The 21758-nt window shown below is 40.2% G+C and overlaps 1 protein-coding gene and 1 long non-coding RNA gene across 3 annotated transcripts; one reads left to right on the forward strand and one right to left on the reverse strand.

Annotated features, from left to right (window-relative positions):
• Positions 1-248: 248 nt before the first annotated feature.
• Positions 249-6237, forward strand: LOC135201845 (uncharacterized). Its single transcript, XR_010311619.1, has 3 exons — positions 249-353; positions 2865-3040; positions 5339-6237. It is a non-coding gene; the product is annotated as an uncharacterized LOC135201845 (long non-coding RNA).
• A 134-nt stretch (positions 6238-6371) lies between these two features.
• Positions 6372-10923, reverse strand: LOC135201844 (uncharacterized). 2 transcript variants are annotated; one of them, XR_010311618.1, is made up of 7 exons: positions 8823-10923; positions 8633-8698; positions 8434-8502; positions 8211-8304; positions 7936-8091; positions 7693-7743; positions 6372-7571 (listed from the first exon to the last, which is right to left on the reverse strand). XR_010311618.1 is itself a non-coding variant. In XM_064231130.1 (5 exons), coding segments are annotated over exons 1-5 (513 nt in total). In that variant the 5' UTR covers positions 9106-10923; the 3' UTR covers positions 7750-8090. The 2 variants fall into 2 exon arrangements, 1 of the variants encoding a protein (XP_064087200.1); XM_064231130.1 differs by lacking the exons at positions 6372-7571; positions 7693-7743 and having other exon boundaries at positions 7750-8091.
• Between the last annotated feature and the right edge of the window lie 10835 nt (positions 10924-21758).

Below are 21758 nucleotides of genomic sequence, written 5' to 3' on the forward strand. Positions count from 1 at the left end.
AGCTTAATGCAACTGCAATAAGTGTGTCTGCTTTGAATTACAAAATTGGGTTAGGGCATGAGGTGCATGTGTGCGGAATAGTTTAGTTACAAGCAATACATGTTTGACTCTTGTGCATGGGTTGATTTGCTGGGTGGTTTTGCAAACCTTTAAATCATAGTAATTGTTTACTTTGTTAATAATTACTAACTTGTGAATTTTTAAATAATTTATCTTCTTTCAGTTTATTTATTTTCTTCGACAGAAGCATTGTGCATTGGCCAGCAAGATTCAGAACACTGCATTCATGAGTTTCAAGAAATTTTTATCTGGTATTGACATTATTAGTCAAGTCAAAACACCTGTTGCCATAGGTAATTAAGTGAAAACAGACCACATGTTCTTTTGTATATGAAGAATTTTAGTTTCAAAGAAGTTTGAAATAAGTTGTGGATAGGTTACATAATTATATGGGCAATACAGTAAAGTAGTTTTTTTTTTACTTCTATGAAGTGTTTTTTTGAAGGTGACTTTAGCATTTAACTCCTTTTTCTTACAACCGCTGACTTGTGCAATGAAGTACATAGTCTACAAATTGTGGTGTGTTCATTTTATCAACACATCAAGACCCTACCAGATATGCAGAACAGGTACAGTATAGTTAAAATGACAACATGAATCATTCAACCACTAAAGCGCATAATTAAAAATTTTTTCACAAGCTGATAAAGAGCTAAGACATAAGGTGATAATGTAGTTTTGTGTATCCTCGCAAAGTGCCTTGGTATGCAGTTTTATTTTATCAACACGGAAAATTTTGCCAGGTTAACCCTTGTAAACAACCTTTGCATTTAGAGGTGGTGTTTTTCAAGGAGAGAGATTCAGTTGTCCAAATCACAGCAGTGCAAAACGTGCAATAGAATTCTAACCAGACTTATACATGAAGTGTATTCTTTTGACAGGCCTTCATCCCCCAATTTTGTGAACTTGACTGTTTGACAAGTAGACAAACTTTAAACAAGTGTTGAAGATATTCTTTTGCGAAATGGGACAACTCATCGCCGCCATCTCATCGCCAGCCAACTCATCACTGCCAACTCATCTCCGGCCCAACTTATCCCCAGCCCAACTTATCTCCGGCCCAGCTCATCTCCAGCCCAACTTATACCCGGCCCAACTCATCACCGGTCCAACACACACACACACACACACTGCAAGGCAGTGTAAATAAAAACGAAACAACAGTTACTCAATTACCAATCCTACTATTTGTAAACAAAAATACCGAACTATGAAATCAAAGTTTGTCAACAAAAACGTTAGTAATTTTTAACCTTTCAACGCATGACGACAATTACTCAATTACCAATTACAAACAAAAGTACCCAAGTATGAAATCAGATGTTTGTCAACAAAAACGTTAGTAATTATTAACCTTTCGATATATCACTTTCAGTTTTACAAGTAATGATACTGGCGCTTGCATTTGTACCTGTCAATCATATTGATTCATATATTGATGTCTTAGCTGATGAATTATCCCCAGAGCATGTGCCAATCTTGAACGGGCTTTAAGACAATTATATGGGTCGGTTAAACAGACGTGGAAATAGCAGACGTGCACCACTCTTTCCATTGGAAATGTGGAATTTATATTTTCGAACTTTGAATCATGAAGATAAAACAAACAACCATGCAGAAGGAGCAAACAGAAGATTACAAATGGAATTAGGAATGGAACATCCTACACTCTGGAAATTCATAAATGCACTTAAAAAAGTTCAGAAAGGTAGAGATTTTTATTTGGAATCACTTATAACAGGCAGTTCACCACCCGCCAAATTAAAAAAGTACAGGGATACTGATTCCTGCATTCTTAGAATTGTCCAAAATTTTAATGAAAGGACTCCCATTGAATATTTAAGAGGCATTTCTCATAACTTAAAATAAATTTTTTTTTCTATATTTTCATGGATTTTTGGTCTTTAATTATATGTTAATTTATTTTTAGTGTCATGAAAGAGTCATACTTTATTCTGAATAAAGGTGTTTTTAATATTTACATAATTTCATTAATCACTGCCGGGAATGAGTTGGGCCAGGGATGAGTTGGGCCGGGGATGAGTAGGCGGCGATGAGTTGGCGGTGATGAGATGTACCCCATTCATTCTTTTGGCACTCCTTCATCCCCAATTTTGTAAACTTTACAGCTTCGACAAATAGACCAACTTAAAACAAGTTAAAGGTTTTCTTTGGCCAGTGATTCATCCCCAATTATTGTGAACTTTAGCAAATATTAAAAGTAAGTTGCCTTGTGTTTGCCTATAGCAAAGAATGAGGGTAGTTCACTAGTATTTTGATCGTTCACATGGATGGCGTGGAGAACAACTGCCAATTTACCTGAATTGTTGTAATCTATAGCTAGCAGCTTTGAATTATATCTTCATAAGGCTTATATCAGCCTCAGTGCTTTGGTTATTAACTGACGGTTTGTCAGAAAAATTATTTATGACAAGTTTTGTTAATTTTAAAAAATAGTTGCCACTATTAGTAAAAAAAAATGCAATGCCAGTCACTGTAAGAATAAATTTGGTGGAGCTAAGTGCTTGCACTTTAACTAGGGCTTTAAGAAATTATTGTTTAATTTATTTCACTAGATGGTTTTTTCTAAACTGGTTCTTTGTAGAAGTGGATGTCTCAGGGTGGTTTAAATTTAAGCTTTCCTTATGTAATTTGATTAAAGGATTAGTGAAAGTATGTAGTACATATAGCTACATGTTAGGATTTGTTCTGTGCCTTATCTGAGAAATTTTTTTAATATAATGGCAGCATTGCCAGTTTATACAAAGTTTGAAATAGATTGTATTGTGTAATTTTCATTTCAGGGCTTGAACATGAAATTATCAACCAGCATATGATAAGTGGATTGCGTAGCCACTTTATGATTAAACCCCAAGCTCAGGTACTCTGATAATTCATACTTCCAACCAGTGCCAACACTAACTGATTTGTTGGTTTAAAATGGAGATTCATATTTTTATTGGTTCAGCTAAACAATAAGGTAGGTGATGTCTCGGTAAGCACTATTATCTGTAACTTAATTGTGACACTGATTTAACATTTCATTTTGACAAAATCATCTGTGGAATATTTATTATAAAATGCAGATGAGTGGGTATGAGTAATTTGATGGAAAAGGTTTTGATTTTATGGAATTTGCAGTCATTTTTCTGTGGTAGCATATAAACTAATACTAATGGTTTTACATACATAGCTTATCTTAAACTTTGTCATGATTGGTAGTTTTACATGGATAGCAAATGGTACATATAGATATGTTTATACAGTATATTGTCAAGGTATGCCAGGTTTTCTATAAGGCGTGTCTGTGTGTAATCCTAGTCTGATTTCTTATTAGGTTTAGCCCCATAGAAGGTTAGTGCTGTCAGTACATGTCATGTGGTCCACTATAGGCATTAATTTAAAGTTCTGTGCAGTGTCCCGTCAGGCCCTAGCTACAATTCTTATTTTCATTCCTTTTGTCATACTTTCATTCTAAGGCAGTCCCCGGGTTAAGACATAAACCGAAAATTGTCGTAAGCCGAAACATCATCAAAAGTCCTAAGAAAACCTTACTTTTAATGCTTTGGGTGCATTGAAAACTATGTAAACGGCATTCTTATTGCATTTTTCATAAAAAAACCTTCAAATATTGATTATTTTGCATTTTTTGTCATATTTCATCTGCCAGATCAGTGTTGTAGGCGTCGTAACCCTGGAAATAATTTCTGATTAATATAATTGAAAAGCACCTTAACCTCGGAACGTCGTAAGCCGAACCCGTCGTAACCCGGGGACTGCCTGTATTCACTTTCTTCAATCTTACTTTCCACCATCTCTTAACAATTACTGCAACATTATTTTCAATACTGAATGGCCACACAGGTCCCAGTGCTTGGCATTCAGCATAAATTTTATATTTCAGTTTGTATCTGGTTTAGGTTTTCAGCTATGCCTTTCCTCCATGATTTTCCAGGACATCCTAAAGTTTTGATCTTGTTTCTTCCACTCCACTTGCTTACTTTCCAACTGCTCTTCCCTGCCCATCACATGAATAAAACTATCTCTATCTTTGGTATCTGCATTTTTTTTTCTTCCGGACATTACGTGTATAATTTCCATTATCTTCCTAGTTCATCCCATGTTCGTTAATTTTGAAAGAATCTTTGGATAATCCTTATCAAGATCTGTGATGTGACTGATCTGGATAAACTACTTTATGATTTTATATAAAAATACATGTACCGTATATCACTTATCCCCAACGTTTCCGACAGCTTCCATATAGACTTCTTTCTCCTAGGCTATGTACATATTTACTCATGACATACCCAAAACCAGATCTAGTCAGGCGATTTAGGCCGCATCTCAATAGTATTCCATATGGTTTGGCCCTTCGCATCATGCCTTTTTTTTTTTTTTTTTTCTTTTTTTGACATCTCGAAACATTACAATCTTTCCTAAGACTGGCTGAATCTTCACTTTTAATTACATTGACCAGTATGCTTACTCCATTTTTTTTTTCAATTGCCACCCCACTAGTTATCTCTACGTCACTACCAACAGATTTTATGCTTATCCCTTTACCTTCTGATTGCAGTCAATGTCATATTTCTTCTTGTCGTCATTTCCATTGCTTCTTGCTTTTCACACAGTTGTTTCCACAGTTGTGCTAGTGCTCTTATGTAATGAGCTTCCCTCTTTAGCTTCTGAAGATTCTCTGCACCTCTTGTGTACTTAAGAGACTGTGAGGTCATGCACAATATTTTGTTTTAGCTGTTGACTGGTTAGTATTACAGTAGTTAGTTTTAGTATTACAGTATAGTTAATTTTGAGTTTTATAACTCACAAATTTGCAAATTTGACAAGAATGGCAAAAAAGTTTATTAAATTTAGTCTTGTCTAGCATGTAGAGAAGGAGAAAGTGTTAAGGATATGCAAGGCTATTTGGTGTGTGGTCGTGGTAAAGGAAACGTGCTGTACTTGGGATAGAATTTGGTTTTAGTTAAGTGATTCTCTAGTCTTTAAAGTATTTATTGTATACAGCTTACCAGCTGCCAGTAGTACTTATTTCCAATTCTTGTACACCTGCCGCTGTCATGACTCAGTAGTATGTTTCTTTAACATTTTTGTAATGCAAAGGTTTTTGATCTTAGTAGTATTAAAGACAGTAGGTGAACTGACTTATTCATGCTAATATTTTAAATTATAGTGCTAGTATTCAAGGCAGGAGTTAATTGAGTGTACCCTGTTCCCTTCAATATATATACCACTATTGAATGTTATTTTTTATTTGTAGGTTTGACTCCAAAACATTTCAGCAGCTTCGATTTACTTTATGGGGAGAAGACAGGAGTATGACTGGAAGGATGGTCATAATGTGTTACCAGTTACAGTAAAACCGCATAAGAGCTGCATTATGAACTTCCTTCACATGTACATTCAAAGAGTATGAGAATTTGGCAGATTTAGCAAACAGATAATTACAATACTAAAAATAGTCCTACACCCCCGGCCCTTATTTCCAAAGGGTAAAGGTATGAATATGTATTAAGGATCTTGGAATGCATCCTCTTTTCAGTTTTACAGTACTTTTACATCCCTATCTCTTTTTAATCCTGATTTTGTATTCTGGTGGTGTAGCAATTACATAATACTTTCTCCAACTGCTCTTAGCAGATAGTTTGTCATTTGTAAAGGTCCTGGAACTTTCCCTGAACTCTTAAAACATCTCACACTTAATTGGTCTCTCTTCCTTCCATTCTTCAATTCGTAATCATTCTCAATTCAGTAGACTTAACTTACCCTCATTGTTCCATTATTTTTGTCTTTTCAAACTAAGTTTGTAGGTTTTCACATTGTGTTATAGTATTGGCCCCCTTCATGCAATTTCATATTTTTCTTAATTTACTTTGCCCTTCCAAGCATTTTTTGTAATTAGTACCTCTCCTGTTAAATCCGACTTCATTACTCCTAAATGCAGGGCTTTGTTCTTGCCACGTTTTTCATCAAATGTTGTTCATACATGTTGATATAAAAAAGTAGTAAACTGATGAATTTGGTTTCCAGTTTAAGAAGGAGAGGCTTAGGGAAATGTGAGATACGCAAAATATTTTGTCCTTACAACTTTTATCCATTCTTTATTGATCTTCTTGTAGTATATCTGTCCACCATTGTAAACATAAAATCTGACATTACTATTGTATGTAATAACTTTCCTGGTTCACTAACTTGATCGAAGTTTATCAGCTCTGATTTTTGCTAAGTGTATGGAGTCAAGTATACCTCAGAAGTTGAATAGAAAATATTGATTAAATGAGAACGTCTTCTTAAATAAAAGTTGTTTCAAATAGAAATTTTATATATTTAAAAATTTTTTAGGTTAATGAGTGTTAGTTTATTTTTTATTCATTCATTATAATGTTGCTAAATTGCAGTTTGTGTTGGTTTATTTTTTGTTCAGTCACTCATAATGTTGCTAAAACAACAGGGAAAGGCTTCGATTAGTATGAAAATATTTGGGGTTGTGCAGACTAGTGTCTTCAGAGTTAGTGAAGTTATCCTAGCATTTTTAAGAACTAGACTGACCTGTGCATTAATTATGTTTGTGTGTTACATGTGTAAATGCTAAGGTTGGAATGAAATTTTTGTTTGAAGCTTGTTGGAGCATTTCATCCAGTTTTATTTGCATAGCTCCTGTTTTGGCCCATCGAAGAATATATCCTAATGACTTTGGGGGACTTTTATCCTGCCAGTAACTAATCTATCAAGCATGTGTACCACTAAATAGTTTCTAGACTAGTGCTGCAGGAGTCATCCAATACTTAAACATGCGTGGCTAACTGACTAATACTGTAATTTTATCTTTATTATAAAGCTACCATTCACCTAAATTGTGCATAACACTCGAGGCTAGTTCAGTTAGTTTGTTAAGAAAAAGGAATCCTTTAGCTTGTACCTAAAAACTAACGTATAAGAGAATTTGTGGCCTAATTCCATTACCAAAAGTACAAAGGAATGGTTTCCTCTGATTTTAAATAACTAAGCTAATTAAATACTGTAAAGGGAAGAAAGCCTACCTTTAATCCTTAGGGTGTTATGTAAAGTATACTAATCCTTGTAGTACTACCTACATTCCATATTGTTCCAGTCCAGTTTGATCCTTTCATTTAAAAATTGAATCCATCCCTCTTGTTTTATTTTGGGTGAAAATGTTAATACGGAACTTTCTCCTTTATCTCTGGAAGACTAGCGAGAGAATTTTTCTTAATAGAAATCATTGCATCACTAGGACTATAAAGTACATACTACTACTCATACAAGCATACAGTATTTATTATTTCACAAATGAGATGAATGACATTATGAATGACTTAACATATGTATTAAATATTATCTACATGTAGGTAATTATGTACACTAAATGTTACAGTATATAGTACAGTATGTATATACATCAATAAATTTTGAGTGCTGCAGATCCACAGAGCCTATATGTACACGAGCTGCCCCTTGGTACTACAGTACGTAGTCTGTAATGACAATAGTACATATTAAAATTAGTAGTGTGCTTGTGGATATGTACATTACATACATGTATACATACTAGTGATTGGCGTACTTATTAGGATGGGCATTGTACTACATACTTACATGTGGATGGAGAGAGAGGCTAAGAATCGGAATCTTCCTCTGGTTGGAAGTCTGGAATGATAAAAATAAAAATTATACAATAGTAATACTGGAAGTCTAATAATAACTGTAGTGTATTTTACATACCATACTGTAATAAATACACAATACAGTATGTACAGTAATACGTACATACTATATGTACTACATTATACTTGTACTACAATAAGCCTGATAATTTATATAAAAATGAAAAATCCTTACCTAATGGACATTGATAAGGAGAGTTGGGGTTTGACGATGGCACCACCGTGTCTGATGAAGCTGAAGATAATGGAGATGCTGCAGGTGACTTTGGAAAGCCTTTGAAGGATTCAGCACCGAAAGATACTTCATTCATTAGTAACGTTCTGCCAAATTCTTAAATGATAAAAAAAAATAGGTTATGCAACAGTACATTTAGTACATACAGTGTACAGTAATGCCCAGTAAAATAATTTATGTATGTACAGTAAAACATGAAAAAAAAAATTAATTACCAGACAGTTGGAGAGGCTGGTACTATTGGTTCATTTTGTGATGGGAGAGTTGGAGAGGCTGGTGGGTCAACATATGGAAGGAGGTCAGGCAATTCTGGAATGCAAATTTTAAACAAATTTGGTTACTATACGACAGTACATAACATAGGTACATACAGTAAAACAATTTACTATTTGTTTACTATTTATGCAAGATATAATATAAAAAATTTTAATTCCTTACCAGATAGAGGTGGAGAGGCTGGTGGGTCATCTAGTGATGACTTATCCTTTTGAAGGTCAAAGCTTGATCCTGCAAAGATAATAGAAAAAATTAGGTTAAGCAACAGTGCAGTATAAAACTGCACATGTACATATTTATTTTATATAGTAACTGTATACTACATACTTCAGTAAAACAAATAAAAAACTTAATTCCTTACCAGGGGAGGCTGCTGGAGATACTACTGGCACAACAGTTTCAGTGGGGTCAGGAGTGGTCACCACATCTGGAAGGATTAAAATTGTGAGTTTTACTGTATGTAGCGGGTACTACATAAAATTTATTACAATTTACAAACATTTTTTTTACAGTATGTACAGCAAAACAAAAAGAAGTAAAGAATCCCTTACCTCCATCAAGAGTGAGAGGTGGTACTGGAGACCTTTTCTTAAAGCCATAAACCTCTAGTGTGGATTGGATGCTTTTTACCATCTGCTTCTCTTTTACAGTCTCCTTGTAAAAGGTCATAGCATCTTGAACCTTTCTCTGAAAGCTGGAATATCTTTCCAAATTAGGGTCCTGTGCCTCAATTATTGCCAGCCCTTGCTCAATAAGGGCCACAGCATGTGCCAAACTTGTAGCACTTAATAAGCGGGGCACTGGGGGTTGTGCCTCCTCCTCCTCCTCGATCATCTGCTGCTCCAGCTCAATGAGATCCTCTGCTGACAACTCGTTCTCTGCAGCAGCTCTGTCACATCATCAGCTTCGACCTCCAAATTGAGCCTCTTGCTATAATTAACAATTTTCCTGGTCTCACTATTAAGACTATCTTCCTCCTCAAAGCCAGGAAAGTTCATTACGAAGTCTGGACAAAGTTTCTGCCAGGCCCCATTCAAATTAGTTTGCTTAACCTCTTTCCAAGCATAGTCAATATTCCTCACAGCATCCACTATACTGTACTTCTTCCAAACTTCCTTGACATTCCACTTGTTAGTTGTATTTTCGATGGCCTTGAGGACATTGCGAAACGCTCTCATGGTGTAGTATGCCTTAAAGCTAGCAATGACTCCCTCGTCCATTGGTTGTAAAAGTAATGTGGTGTTTGGAGGAAGGTAGACTACCTGCACATTGGGATAAATCTCACCCAAATGACCAGGGTGACCAAGGGCATTGTCTAACACTAGCAAGACCTTAAATGGCAGACCCTTTTTCTTCAAATACAACTCAACTACCAGCAGAAAGTGATCATTGAACCACTCCTCAAAGATAGCAACAGTGACCCAGGCTTTCTTGTTAACAGTGACCCAGGCTTTCTTGTTAGCCTTCCAAATGACGGGGAGTTGAGGCTTGAAAATTCCCTTCAGTGGCCTCGGATTTTCAGCCAAGTAGACTAACAAGGGCTTAAGCTTTAAGTCACCGCTAGCATTACTACCAAGAAGTAAAGTCAGTCTCTCCTTACTGACATTATGGCCTGGTGCTATCTTCTCCTCCTTAGAAATGTATGTATGGCGAGGCATGCGCTTCCAAAATAAGCCTTTTTCATCGACATTAAAGACTTAATCGGCAGTAAAACCTCTGCCAAACATGCAGGAAATGCTGCATCCTGGTCTGCACTAGCAGCCTCACCCTGCAGCTTAAGGTTGTGCAAATTTGCACGAGACTTAAAGCGATGAATCCAGCCTTTGCTGGCTGTAAATACTTCAGTTCCACTACTTTCCTCTCTCTTCAGCCCTACTGCCCTACTGCCCTATGCAACTCCATTGCCTTCTCCTGAATTAAACCATAGCTCACAGGAACATTTCGCTGGTTTTGATCTTCGAGCCAGACCGTCAATAACTTCTCCATCTCCACAATATTGGTGTTGTGTTGCTTCCCTAATCTAGATACACTTTTTAGTGTAACAGCCATCACTGACTCGCCGTCTTTCACATGGTCTAAGATCCGCTCTTTTCCCTTAACTATTGTTTGAACAGGAGTCCTGCTCAAACCAAGGGCACGGCCGATATCAGTGTTTGTCTCGCCTGAAAGAAAAGCATTTGTTTAACCAAGGCCAGGCATATGTTATTAAAAATTAGGCTGCATGATGTCCCCCTACTGTACCGTAAATTCAAAAGACTGCCAAGCCAGTACATTATTTACACCTTAGCCCTTTGAGGGAAAAAAAATTAAAAATAATATTTTACAAGGCTAAACACAATATAAAGATGTTACAGATTCTGTATGGCCATTCTTGCAGTGCCCAAAAGAAGAGCAGACTTGAATTTATCATGCATGTCACTGAGAAATAAAACTATTATATTTTTCTTCTCTGAGCTGCTTTTGTCATAGGGACGTGCACAAGGAGGCCACTTGGGGTGCTTGAGCCCTAGCTTGTCCTCCTCCTCCTTCCTAGCTAAGGTGCCTTTTTGTCCAAAATAATAATTTAATTGGATCATATTCATAGGTTGATTGATATTGGACCAATATTTGTCAATAGCATATTTATTTCTATATGTATACATCATATTTTGTGATATAACTAGCATATAAAATGATATTGTTAAGATACAATAAAGTTTTGTACATACTTACCTGGCAGATATATACTTAGCTATAGACTCGGTCGTCCCGACAGAATTTCAAAACTCGCGGCACACGCGAAAGGTAGGTCAGGTGATCCACCATTCCCGCCGCTGGGTGGCGGGGTCTGGAACTATTCCCGTTTTCTAAGCCATAATTTCTCTTACACCTGTCTCCTGAGGGGAGGCTGGGTGGGCCATTAATCGTATATATCTGCCAGGTAAGTATGTACAAAACTTTATTGTATCTTAACAATATCATTTTTGTACAAAGTAACTTACCCAGCAGATATATACTTAGCTGATTGGCACCCTTGGTGGCGGGCAAGAGACAGCTAAAAACAAAATAATACTTAACTAAATACATTAAAAAACAGGGAAAAAACAACCTATGTTCTTGGATAACATAATCCATAGTTCCTACCTTATTGGGCTGAAGACTTCATGACTACTGTCGATGAGTCTGCTTGCCTCAAGAGTTTCAACGAGGAATGAACCTATTGGTTGAATAACTCTTTGGATCGTGTCAATGGGGGCTAGCCCGCTTACGCGACAGAGCCTATACTGGATCGTACCAATGGGGGCTGACCCACTTACATGGTAGAGCCTTGACCTTTTGTCATATCAATGGAGACTCGCCCTCTTACATGACAGAGTTAAGGTTATTAAACAAATCACAAAGAGCACTGAAGCCAATCCCGATCACCTGACCATGTTAGTCTTGTTACAATCTATGAATTGTAAGAGGGTCCCTATTCCCTCTGACAATTAACCAATAAAACAACCACAATAAACAGTAATTTAAGCCTTAAACTAAATAGGAAGGATTAGCCTCAGCCCTTCTCCCAGCACTGAATTCGCCGAAACATACGCTCCCAGAGCAAAGCACTTTTCGTACGAAATTTTAACATCTCTTAGGTAATTCGAGGCGAACACCGAATTACATCTCCAAAATGTCGAATCTATAAGAGCCTGAAGCGACCATGTTTTGTGAAATGCCATCAACGTAGCTATGGCTCTCACTTCATGAGCTCTCACTCTGAGAACCTTGAAATGCTCTTCTTCGCATTTAAGGTGAGCTTCCCTTATTACATCTTTTATGAAGAATGTAAGGGCGTTCTTAGAAATCGCTCTTTTCGGATCTCTTACAGAGCACCAAAGACTTTCTTCTGTACCTTTCAGCAACTTCTTCTTCTCCAGGTAGAACTTGAGTGCCCTGACTGGACACAAAGTCCTTTCTAGTTCTCTCCCTGTTAATGAAGATATTCCTTTTATCTCAAAGCTTCTTGGCCAAGGCTTTGAGGGATTTTCATTTTTCGCTAGAAAAAATGGTTGAAAGGAGCAAATCGCTGAATCTTTCTTAAACCCCCACTTTACCTTCCAAAGCTTGCAACTCGCTCACTCTCTTGGCTGTTGCTAACGCAAAAAGGAATAAAGACTTTCTTGTTAAGTCCCTAAACGAAGCTCGTGAGACGGTACGAATTTTTCCGACATTAGGAACTTGAGGACCACATCCAAGTTCCAGCTAGGCTTCTTGATTACATGTTCTTTCGTGGTCTCAAAAGACTTTATAAGGTCATGAAGATCTTTATTGTTTGTCAGATCTATTCCTCTATGTCGAAAAACTGAGGCCAGCATACTTCTGTAACCCTTCACTGTTGAAACTGCCAGGTTACAGTCTTTTCTCAAATATAGGAGAAAATCTGCGATTTCAGTTACAGAGGTACTGGAGGAGGATATTTTCTTTTCCCTACACCATCTTCTAAACAACTCCCACTTCGACTGATATACTTTAGAAGTGGAGACTCTTCTGGCTCTTGCAATAGCCTTCGCCACTTCTCGTGAAAAGCCCCTTGCTCTGACAAGTCCTTCGACAGTCTGAAGGCGGTCAGACTTAGAGCGGGGAGGTTTTTTGTGAAACCTGTCGAAGTGGGGTTGTTTGAGAAGATCGTTCCTTAGTGGAAGCGATCTTGGAAAAATCCACTAACCACTCCCAGCACCTCTGTGAACCAATCGAGAGCCGGCCAAAAGGGAGCGATGAGGGTCATTCTTGTTCCTTCCGAGCAAGCGAACTTCCTCAACACTTCTCCTACTATCTTGAAAGGAGGGAAGGCGTACGCGTCCAAGCCCGTCCAATCTAGCAGAAAGCTGTCTACTGCTACTGCTTGAGGATCCGAGATCGGGGAGCAATAGGTTTCTAATCTGTGGTTCTTGTTGGTCGCGAACAGGTCTATATTGGGCCTTCCCCACAGATGCCACAGTTGTTGGCAAATCTGAGGATTGAGAGTCCATTCCGTGGGTAGGACTTGATCTTTTCTGCTTAACCAGATCTGCCCGGACATTTTTCTCTCCCTGTACAAACCTTGTGAGGAGGAGAGATCTTCCTTTCCTGTGCCCAAATCAGCAGATCCTTTGCTGATTCGTACAGGGAAAAGGAATGCGTCCCCCCTTGCTTCTTTATATAAGCGAGGGCTGTTGTGTTGTCCGAGTGAATCTGAATCCCCAGACCTGAGACCTGTTCCTCGAAATGAACCAAAGCTAGATGAATGGCTGTTAGCTCTTTCTTGTTGATGTGCCAGGACACTTGTTCTCCTTCCCAAATGCCTGACACTTCTTGCGAACCTAGGGTCGCTCCCCACCCTGAATCTGAGGCGTCTGCAAACAACGCTAGGTGCGGGTTCTGTAAGCGAAGGGAGATTCCTTTGCTTAGTTTCTGTGGATCTAACCACCAACGGATATTCTCCTTGATCCGTTTCGAGATTGGAAAAGTCTCTCCCAGATTGTTGGACTTCCAATCCCACTTCTCCTTCAGATAAAATTGAAGGGGTCGTAGGTGAAGTCTTCCTAAGGAAACGAACTGTTCCATCGAGGAGAGGGTCCCCAGCAAGCTCATCCATTCCCTCGCGGAACAATGTTCTTTCCTTAAGAAGACTGACACCTTTTCTAGGCAGCGTTCTCTCCTTTCCTGAGAAGGATACGCTAGAAAATCCCGAGAATCCATCTGAATCCCCAGATAGACAATACTTTGCTGGGGAGTCAGCATGGATTTCTCGTGATTTACTAAAAAAAAGTCCTAAGGACTTTGTCAACTTTAGAGTCACTAAAAGGTCCTCCAGACATTTTTTCTCCGATTGGGCTCTTATTAGCCAATCGTCCAGATATAACGAGATCCTGATCCCTTCCAGATGTAGCCAATAAGCTACATTCTTCATGATGTTCCGTAAAAGACTTGAGGGGCAGTCGAAAGTCCGAAGCACATCGCTCGGAACTGGAACACTTTCCCTTGGAACATGAACCTCAGATATTTCCTTGCTGCCGGATGAATTGGCACATGGAAATACGCATCCTGAAGGTCCAGGGACACCATCCAGTCCCCTGGACGAAGAGCAGATAGAACAGAGGAAGACGTCTCATTGAAAATTTCTTCTTCAAGACAAAGAAATTCAGGGCACTGACGTCTAGAACTGGTCTCCATCCCCCCGATGCTTTCGGTACCAGGAATAGCCGATTGTAGAATCCTGGGGACTGGAGATCTTGAACAGTTCTACCGCTTCCTTGGAAATCATCTGTTCCACTGCTTGCAAACATAGCAAGCTTTCGGACCGGATCAGAGTATCTGGCGGTTAACTCCCTTGGAGTTTGTCGTCAAGGGAGGATTTTCCTGAATGGGATCAAGTATCCTTTTTTCAGGATAGAGAGGGACCAGGAGTCCGCTCCCTTCTGCGCCCAGACTTTGGCAAAGTGGAGTAGCCTGGCGCCTACTTTCGTCTGGAGGACTTGCTGTTCATCTAGACTTCCCGAAGGACCTTCTAGATGGTCTACTCTTTCTCTCTGGTCTTCGACCTCTAAGAGGGGGCTCTAGAAGAGGAGGCCCCTCGAAAGGGCTGAACAAAAGAGGGTCTCTCTTTCTTCTCTATCGGCACTGCCGGCCTAAACTTCTTGGCTGAGTGCGTGAGGAGATCTTGAGTTGCCTTCTCCGTTAAGAGATTTCGAAACCTCTCTAACCGTCTCTTGTGGAAAAAGGTGCGGGGATAAAGGAGCAAAAAGAAGAGATGTCCTTTGTGCAAGGGTGATACTGCTTTTGCTAAGAAAGAGCTAAAGACAGATCTCTTCTTCAAAACTCCCGTTCCAAAAAGAGAGGCAACTTCCACAGAACCGTCCATGACCGCTCTGTCCAGACAAGCCAGGACGCTCGAAAGTTCCTCCATGGAAACAAAGTCCGTGTCCTGAGCTCTCTTCGCTAATGCTCCTAACGCCCAGTCCATAAAGTTGAAGACTTCTAGGGTTTAAAAGAGGCCCTTTAGAAGGTGGTCCAGCTCACACATGCCCCAAGTCGCCTTAGCAGACAGCAACGACTTCCTTCTAGCAGAGTCCACTAAGGAAGCAAAATCCGCATCCGCGGAAGAAGGCAGGCCTAACCCCATCGGCTCTTTGGTCTCGTACCACCTTCCTGGTTTGCCTGTTAACTTGGAAGGAGGGCAGGAAAAAACTGTCTTGCCCGCTTCCCTTCTGGAAGTCAACCACTCTGAAAAAGTTTTCAATGCCTTTTTCATACAAAGAGCGGGGCGCATCTTAACGAAGGAAGACGATTTGAGAGCTTTAGTGCTGGACATCAACGATCCTGGTGAAGGAGGGTCCGCAGGATGAAGGGAGTCTCCGAACTCCTTTAGCAGCAAAAGCGAAAGTCTCTTGTAGTCCGAAACTGCTACATCTACAGGCTCTTCGTCTTCCGATACCTGGTCCAACTGCTCTACAGAAGGAGATCGTTTTGGAGTGATCTGGCTCTTCCCGGGAGAAGAACTCCTTTCCCGAGAAGGGGAGCGCGGAACATTAGCACTCCTATACGAAGAGTGAGGCTCCTGTCTGTCGGCAACACTCTTGTGCCTACTAGACTCTTGTTGTCTAGGTTCGTCGGGTTCGTGGCGCTTGCTAGGCTCCTGGCGTCCTGATTCAGGGCGCTTGAAAAGATCCCCGCGTCCTGATTCCTGACGCTTAACAGGCTCTTGGCGCCCTAACACTTGACGCCTAACGTACTCCTGGCGTCCTGTTTTCTGGCGCCCTGACTCCTGGCGCCCTGACTCCTGGCGCCCTGACTCCTGGCGCCCTGACTCCTGGCGCCCTGACTCCTGGCGCCCTGACTCCTGGCGCCCTGACTCCTGGCGCCCTGACTCCTGGCGCCCTGACTCCTGGCGCCCTGACTCCTGCGCCCTGATCCTGGCGCCCTGACTCCTGGGCGCCCTGACTCCTGGCGCCCTGACTCCTGGCGCCTGACTCCTGGCGCCCTGACTCCTGGCGCCCTGACTCCTGGCGCCCTGACTCCTGGCACCCTGCACTCCTGAGCCCTGACTCCTGGCGCCCTGGCCTCTGGCGCCCTGAACTCTGGCGCCCTGACTCCCGGCGCCCTGACTCCTGGGCGCCCTGACTCCTGGCGCCCTGACTCCTGGCGCCCTGACTTCTGGCGCCCTGACTCAAAACGTCCTGATTCCTGCCTTCTAGCAGAATCCTGACGTCCTGAATCCAGCGTTCTAAGAGGCTCTTGACGTCCTTTCTTGCGTCTTGCTGCCTCTTTGCGTCTGTCTGGCTCCTGGTCCTGAAGACCCAAGGGATCCTGATACCTAAATCGGTTTTCCGGTTCCTTGTAGCTAAAACCGATCGAGACTTCTGCTCGATGCGCTGTGTCTAAGAGGGCGCTTCGGGGAAGCCAGCCTATAGGGCGAAAGGGCTCTTCTCTCAGGAGAACAACTCCTATCCGACGAGTCCCTTGACGAAGGCGATAAACGCCCTGGAGAACGTGAGAGTTCTCTCCTATACGAAGAAGGACGCTTAGCGGAACTCTTAACAGGGAGCGAGACATCCTTCCTCCTTGTAGAGTCCTTAGCAAAAGAGCCTACGAGCGACGCTAACTGCTCTTGCAGATTAACCAAAAACTTCTTGGTCGGATCCTGAAGAGCAGGCTCCTCTTGTCTAGTCCTCTTAGGTCCAGAAGGCCAATCCTCGGGAAAACGCTCTGGGCTGGAGTCAGCAGCGTCTCCTTTAGGCGCCTTCCAGGCTCTCTTCAAAGGGCGCGAACGGGAGGCCGAACTCCATCCTCGTTTAGGAGAGGAAGAGTCTGAGGCCGAAAAAACACTCCTTAAGGACGCCTTTTCTGCGGCAATCCGAGGCAGCCTGGGACTTAACAACAGGATCTGCCGAAAGGGACGCCTGACCGTTGGGGATGTTCTGCATCCTCCCTGCGGCTTTCGACATTCCTCCTCCCTGGTCCTGGGAGTTTGGAAGAGGTCTAGGCCTAGGAGCAAGAGGAACCGGTCAGAGCCCCTCCACTGCACTGGGGGACACTGCACAAGTCACTATCACCACTCTTACCTCGGTTTAGAGCTCGTAGCTGAGCTTGAAGTTTCTTAATTGAAGCTTTTACATTTTCCCTCTCTGATGAAGAATCTTTGGATTCAGAACAGGGAGAAGCAGCTGAAGCAATAAGGGAAAATTGTTAGATGGAGAGTTAATTTCTTGTTCTAAGGAGACAAGATCTACTAGATGACCTAGCTGAAGCCTTCCTCACTATCTCTCTCAAGCTTCCTAACATATGATGATAATTCCTTCCATTCAAGCTCCCCCCCGTAGGTTCTCGCATTCCACACAGGTGTTAATAAAAGAACATTCATTCTCCCTGCATTTAGCGCAAATACTATGCGGATCTAATGCCGATTTAGGCAGCCTAACCTTACAGTCTTCCCTACTGCAAACTCTAAACATAGGTGAAGCCTTAACGTCAGACATCGTGAAAGAGTAGTCAAAACCAAAGTCGAAAAACAGTCCACAATAAGCGTATGCCAAGCCAGAGAAAAAAGAAATACGTCACCAAAAAAAACCAATCCAAATTCTCGGCAAACGAGTTGAAATCCAAGATGGAGGAGCGAACAATAGGTGTTGTCCGTTCAACCGACAGAGAAATTATGGCTTAGAAAACGGGAATAGTTCCAGACCCCGCCACCCACCGCGCGGGAATGGTGGATCACCTGACCTACCTGTCGCGTGTGCCGCGAGTTTTGAAATTCTGTCGGGACGACCGAGTCTATAGCTAAGTATATATCTGCTGGGTAAGTTACTTGTACAAAAACATGAGATTTAATTTTCAAAAACTAAGTGTCTCCTTTTTATCACTTTAGCGACTGCCCTTCCAAAAGTCTGTGCAAGTCCCTGTTTTGTCAAAAGGACGAGGGAGAACAGCTTTTGCCACATCCCATTTTACACCTTACCCCGTCAATTTGCTCTTGCAGTTTTAGTTAAAAAACCGTTAATAAAAAATACAATAAATGCCATTTCACAAGCCTCATATACTGTATAAAAGGTTTCTGTATCAGCTTTCTTGCAAGATTCAGAAGGACAGCAACTTGTCATGATTTTATTCTAGGAAAAACTAATTTTTTACCTTGGAGCTTTCTTTACCAAAAGAGAGAGAGAAAAGGCTTCTCTCTATTTCACATTACACACTGCCATGTCAACTTGAGTTGCATTGTAGTGTATTACTTGGATCCAACTATTTTCATTAAAAATATCTATGAGGCGAACAATTTTATGTACCTTACTTAGACAGCCTTCCAGTATGCACCCCATTAACTACTTCTTATTGACCATAGTAATTACTAAAACTATTTTGCATCCTTTTCAAAGCTGGATGATACTGATGATGTACAACCCTCCAGTAGGATTTCTTTTGGCAAAGGAGATAAAATCTAAACTGCTCTAAAATTATTGGTATTGACAGAATTGGCCAATATTACTACCTTATAACCAGGAAAAACTAAACTGCATTTCTACCCAAAAGCAGTGGCAGTTTTACAGAGGGGGGGGGGGGTATCTGCACCCCATGGATATGAAAAAAAAACAAGTTTCCTTTAATAAATTAATACAAGTACCAAAAAACTGCTTAGATAATAATTTCAACAATAACTGTGCAACAACTAGTGTAAACGACTGAGTGGCAACATTGCAAAAACTTCAAATTATTAATTTGAATAGTTCAGTATTTATACATTTGGCATACAGAAGTGTCGCTAATTGCCCCTTTGCTTTTAAATAATAACTACTTTACAGTAGTTATATCTGCCTGCCGCTAAAGCCTTTGTGAAGTTTTTTCACACAGTTAAGCAGTCTTCAGCATAACCTTACACGGGATTGACGAGGAGCGGCTCACTTTCTCTCTCACATTTTTTCAAGTGGATTTAAGGATTTATACACTCACGCTGGATTTATGACTCCGTCCTGGATTACTACTGGATTTAGTGCTGGATTAATTACTATGGATTTTTTCTCCATCATGGACATAATTACACACTAATTCATCGAGGATGGGATCCGGACGCTGCTTACCGATGATCGTCTATTGAATGATTTTTTCCACACTCGCCAGAACTGTTATCGCAACAGGGTAAGCATAAGGGGCTTTAATGCTTGTTCTTGCGTTACATATTCTATATGCCAGTGTTTTGAAAGTTGTTTCAAGTATTTTAATTTATTAAATTCTTGCTAGATTGAACCTATGATTTCAATGCAGTCTATAAATTTATTTCTTAGGTATCTGACTACTCGTTGATTTTGCTATTTGTTTTACTGATGATTTGAGAGCTTTTGTGAATTAGTGTTGATTTAAGTAAATATTTACGTAAGGTGATTTTCGTGATTAGCTAATTGCTGTTTTCGGTGATTCGTTGATTTCAAGATTTTATTGATTTATATGAAAATTGTAGATTTTAGTCATGCGATTGCAGTAATTGATATTTTGATTCGTGTTGATTTTTGTTGGTTTATTTTAGTTACTTTTTATTAGTGTTGTTCATCTTTTTGTTCTGATTTTTCCCGTGGTTGATTCTCCTTTACTTTGTATTTTTTAGCGGATGAGTGAAAGGAAGAAGGTTAAGCCCTCGCAGTTGTGAACCTTATCTCTCGTACAAAAGTGCATTTCTTCGTCCTCGCTTGACATTCTTAATCATTCGAGGACTCGTTTACGTCATTCCACCACCAGCTGCTACAGTGAAATTTATCTTATTTTAAATTATTTGTATTCATGAATGTCTAACCATTTAAATTTAAATTTATTAAATATTTAAAATGCATTTATTCCATCTCTACCCTTTCACTTAAAAATGCAAAGTTTAATGATATGATCCTGGTCATTTCATATTTATTTTATATTTACATATTTAAACTCCCCCTAATTTTTTCCGCTCACCTCTACCGAAATGTGGCCACCTTCCCGAAAAAGTACTTTAATTCACTGCCATAAGCATCAGTCAAGAGTTGTGGCCCATCCAGGCAGCACACTGAGAGCTCTGTACTCCTCTGAAAGTAGTGTTTTCTCCTAAATTAGGAAAAAATGGCATAATTCAAGCTCTTTTTCGGGAAGTGGCCAGATTCCGAGAGGTGGCTATTATGTCGCCACTCGGTCGTATACCCTACTTCTGTGTATGTATGTGTATACATATATAAATAGTGATACATACTATACTGTATGTACCATGTGTACGTTATATGGTAAATCTAGCTAATAACTCTGCGGTGGGTATTTCTTTGGAATTTGCAGTTTCCTATAGTATTCTGGTTGCTTAATAATTCACTTAGTTTTTGGGGGTAGGCTGTAATTAACCTGTAATTTACCTTAGAACTCTATCCTATGGTATGGGGGACTGGTTGGGAATGCAAGGTTTTCGGTGGGGGAGACCATGGGGAGAATTATTACCCCAGAACTCTATCCTAGAGTAAAGGGGACTGATGGGAAAGTTGGGTTATGGGTCGGGTAAATCACCTAGGAGAAAGTTGTAGCACGTTATTGTGTTATTTCTTGTTCTATATGACGTTTGGAACATGAAATACAAGCGAAAAGAGACTTCGCATAAACCAAGAATGTAGCCGTTTCACAGTCAAATTTCAGCTGCTACTACTACTACTACTACTACTAACTACTACTACTATACCAAATGCTACGGCATATGCGCCATGTTATAGGGTGGGGAGCCTTTGGTTTACACACCTACTTCTAAGTGAGGGAAATTGTGTTTTTCTTTTTTTTTTTTTTTTTTTTTTTTTTTGGGGGGGGGGGGGGATGACCGATTAACACATATCCATGTTACAAACTTTAAAAATTGTGGCAAGTATTCGCAGCGCATTATTTCCTTCTTCCCAGTACAACTTTCTTGCTAAGAATCTTTAAAATTGTGGTTACGGTTCCACCATCCCCTTAAACACAGCCCCACCATTCTTTCAACCAATCACAGGCCTAGTCACCCATCCAGTACAGTTAAGCCAGTTTTATTACATTGGTTAACTACAAGTTACGGTTCAGTCAACACCCTGGTCTTTTTATTCTTAAAGTAGCTGAATTTTCTCCATTAAATGTGATTACAGTTGTGTAAATAAAGTGATTTCAGTTTACATTATTGCAGTAATTACATCAAAATATTTGCATTATACTGTCATTATGCAATTTTTATCGAGAACATCGGGTTTTGCCTACCCCATGTGAGGAATGAAGACTTATGTTCACTGCATAAGGAAGTATAGTCTTTGTTGATCAATTGCTATTTACGTCTAGGTCTCTCTACCTAACACCCCCCATCCCTTCCTCATCAACTCGTACCTTCTACGACCCTCCAAGTAACTTTTCCCTCGGCTTTTCCCTTCCATATAGTTCCCTAAGGGTTTGCGTATCTGTCTCGCTCTACCAGAACACAAACATGCCCGCTTTGTTAGCATGTGTTCCCCACCCAAAACCCCAAATTCCCTAAGTCCCTC

This window comes from Macrobrachium nipponense, chromosome 28 (assembly GCF_015104395.2).
Source record: "Macrobrachium nipponense isolate FS-2020 chromosome 28, ASM1510439v2, whole genome shotgun sequence".
Lineage (NCBI taxonomy): Eukaryota > Metazoa > Arthropoda > Malacostraca > Decapoda > Palaemonidae > Macrobrachium > Macrobrachium nipponense.

What these genes read in the sequence shown, in the direction of transcription:
- LOC135201844 (XM_064231130.1), bottom strand. Translation starts at nt 9,105, where the DNA reads ATGATCGAGGAGGAGGAGGAGGCACAACCCCCAGTGCCCCGCTTATTA. An exon ending in ATCTCCAGCAGCCTCCCCTG is followed by an intron (nt 8,503 to 8,632) that starts GTAAGGAATTAA and finishes TTATCTTTGCAG; the next exon opens with GATCAAGCTTTGACCTTCAA. An exon ending in AGCCTCTCCACCTCTATCTG is followed by an intron (nt 8,305 to 8,433) that starts GTAAGGAATTAA and finishes TTTGCATTCCAG; the next exon opens with AATTGCCTGACCTCCTTCCA.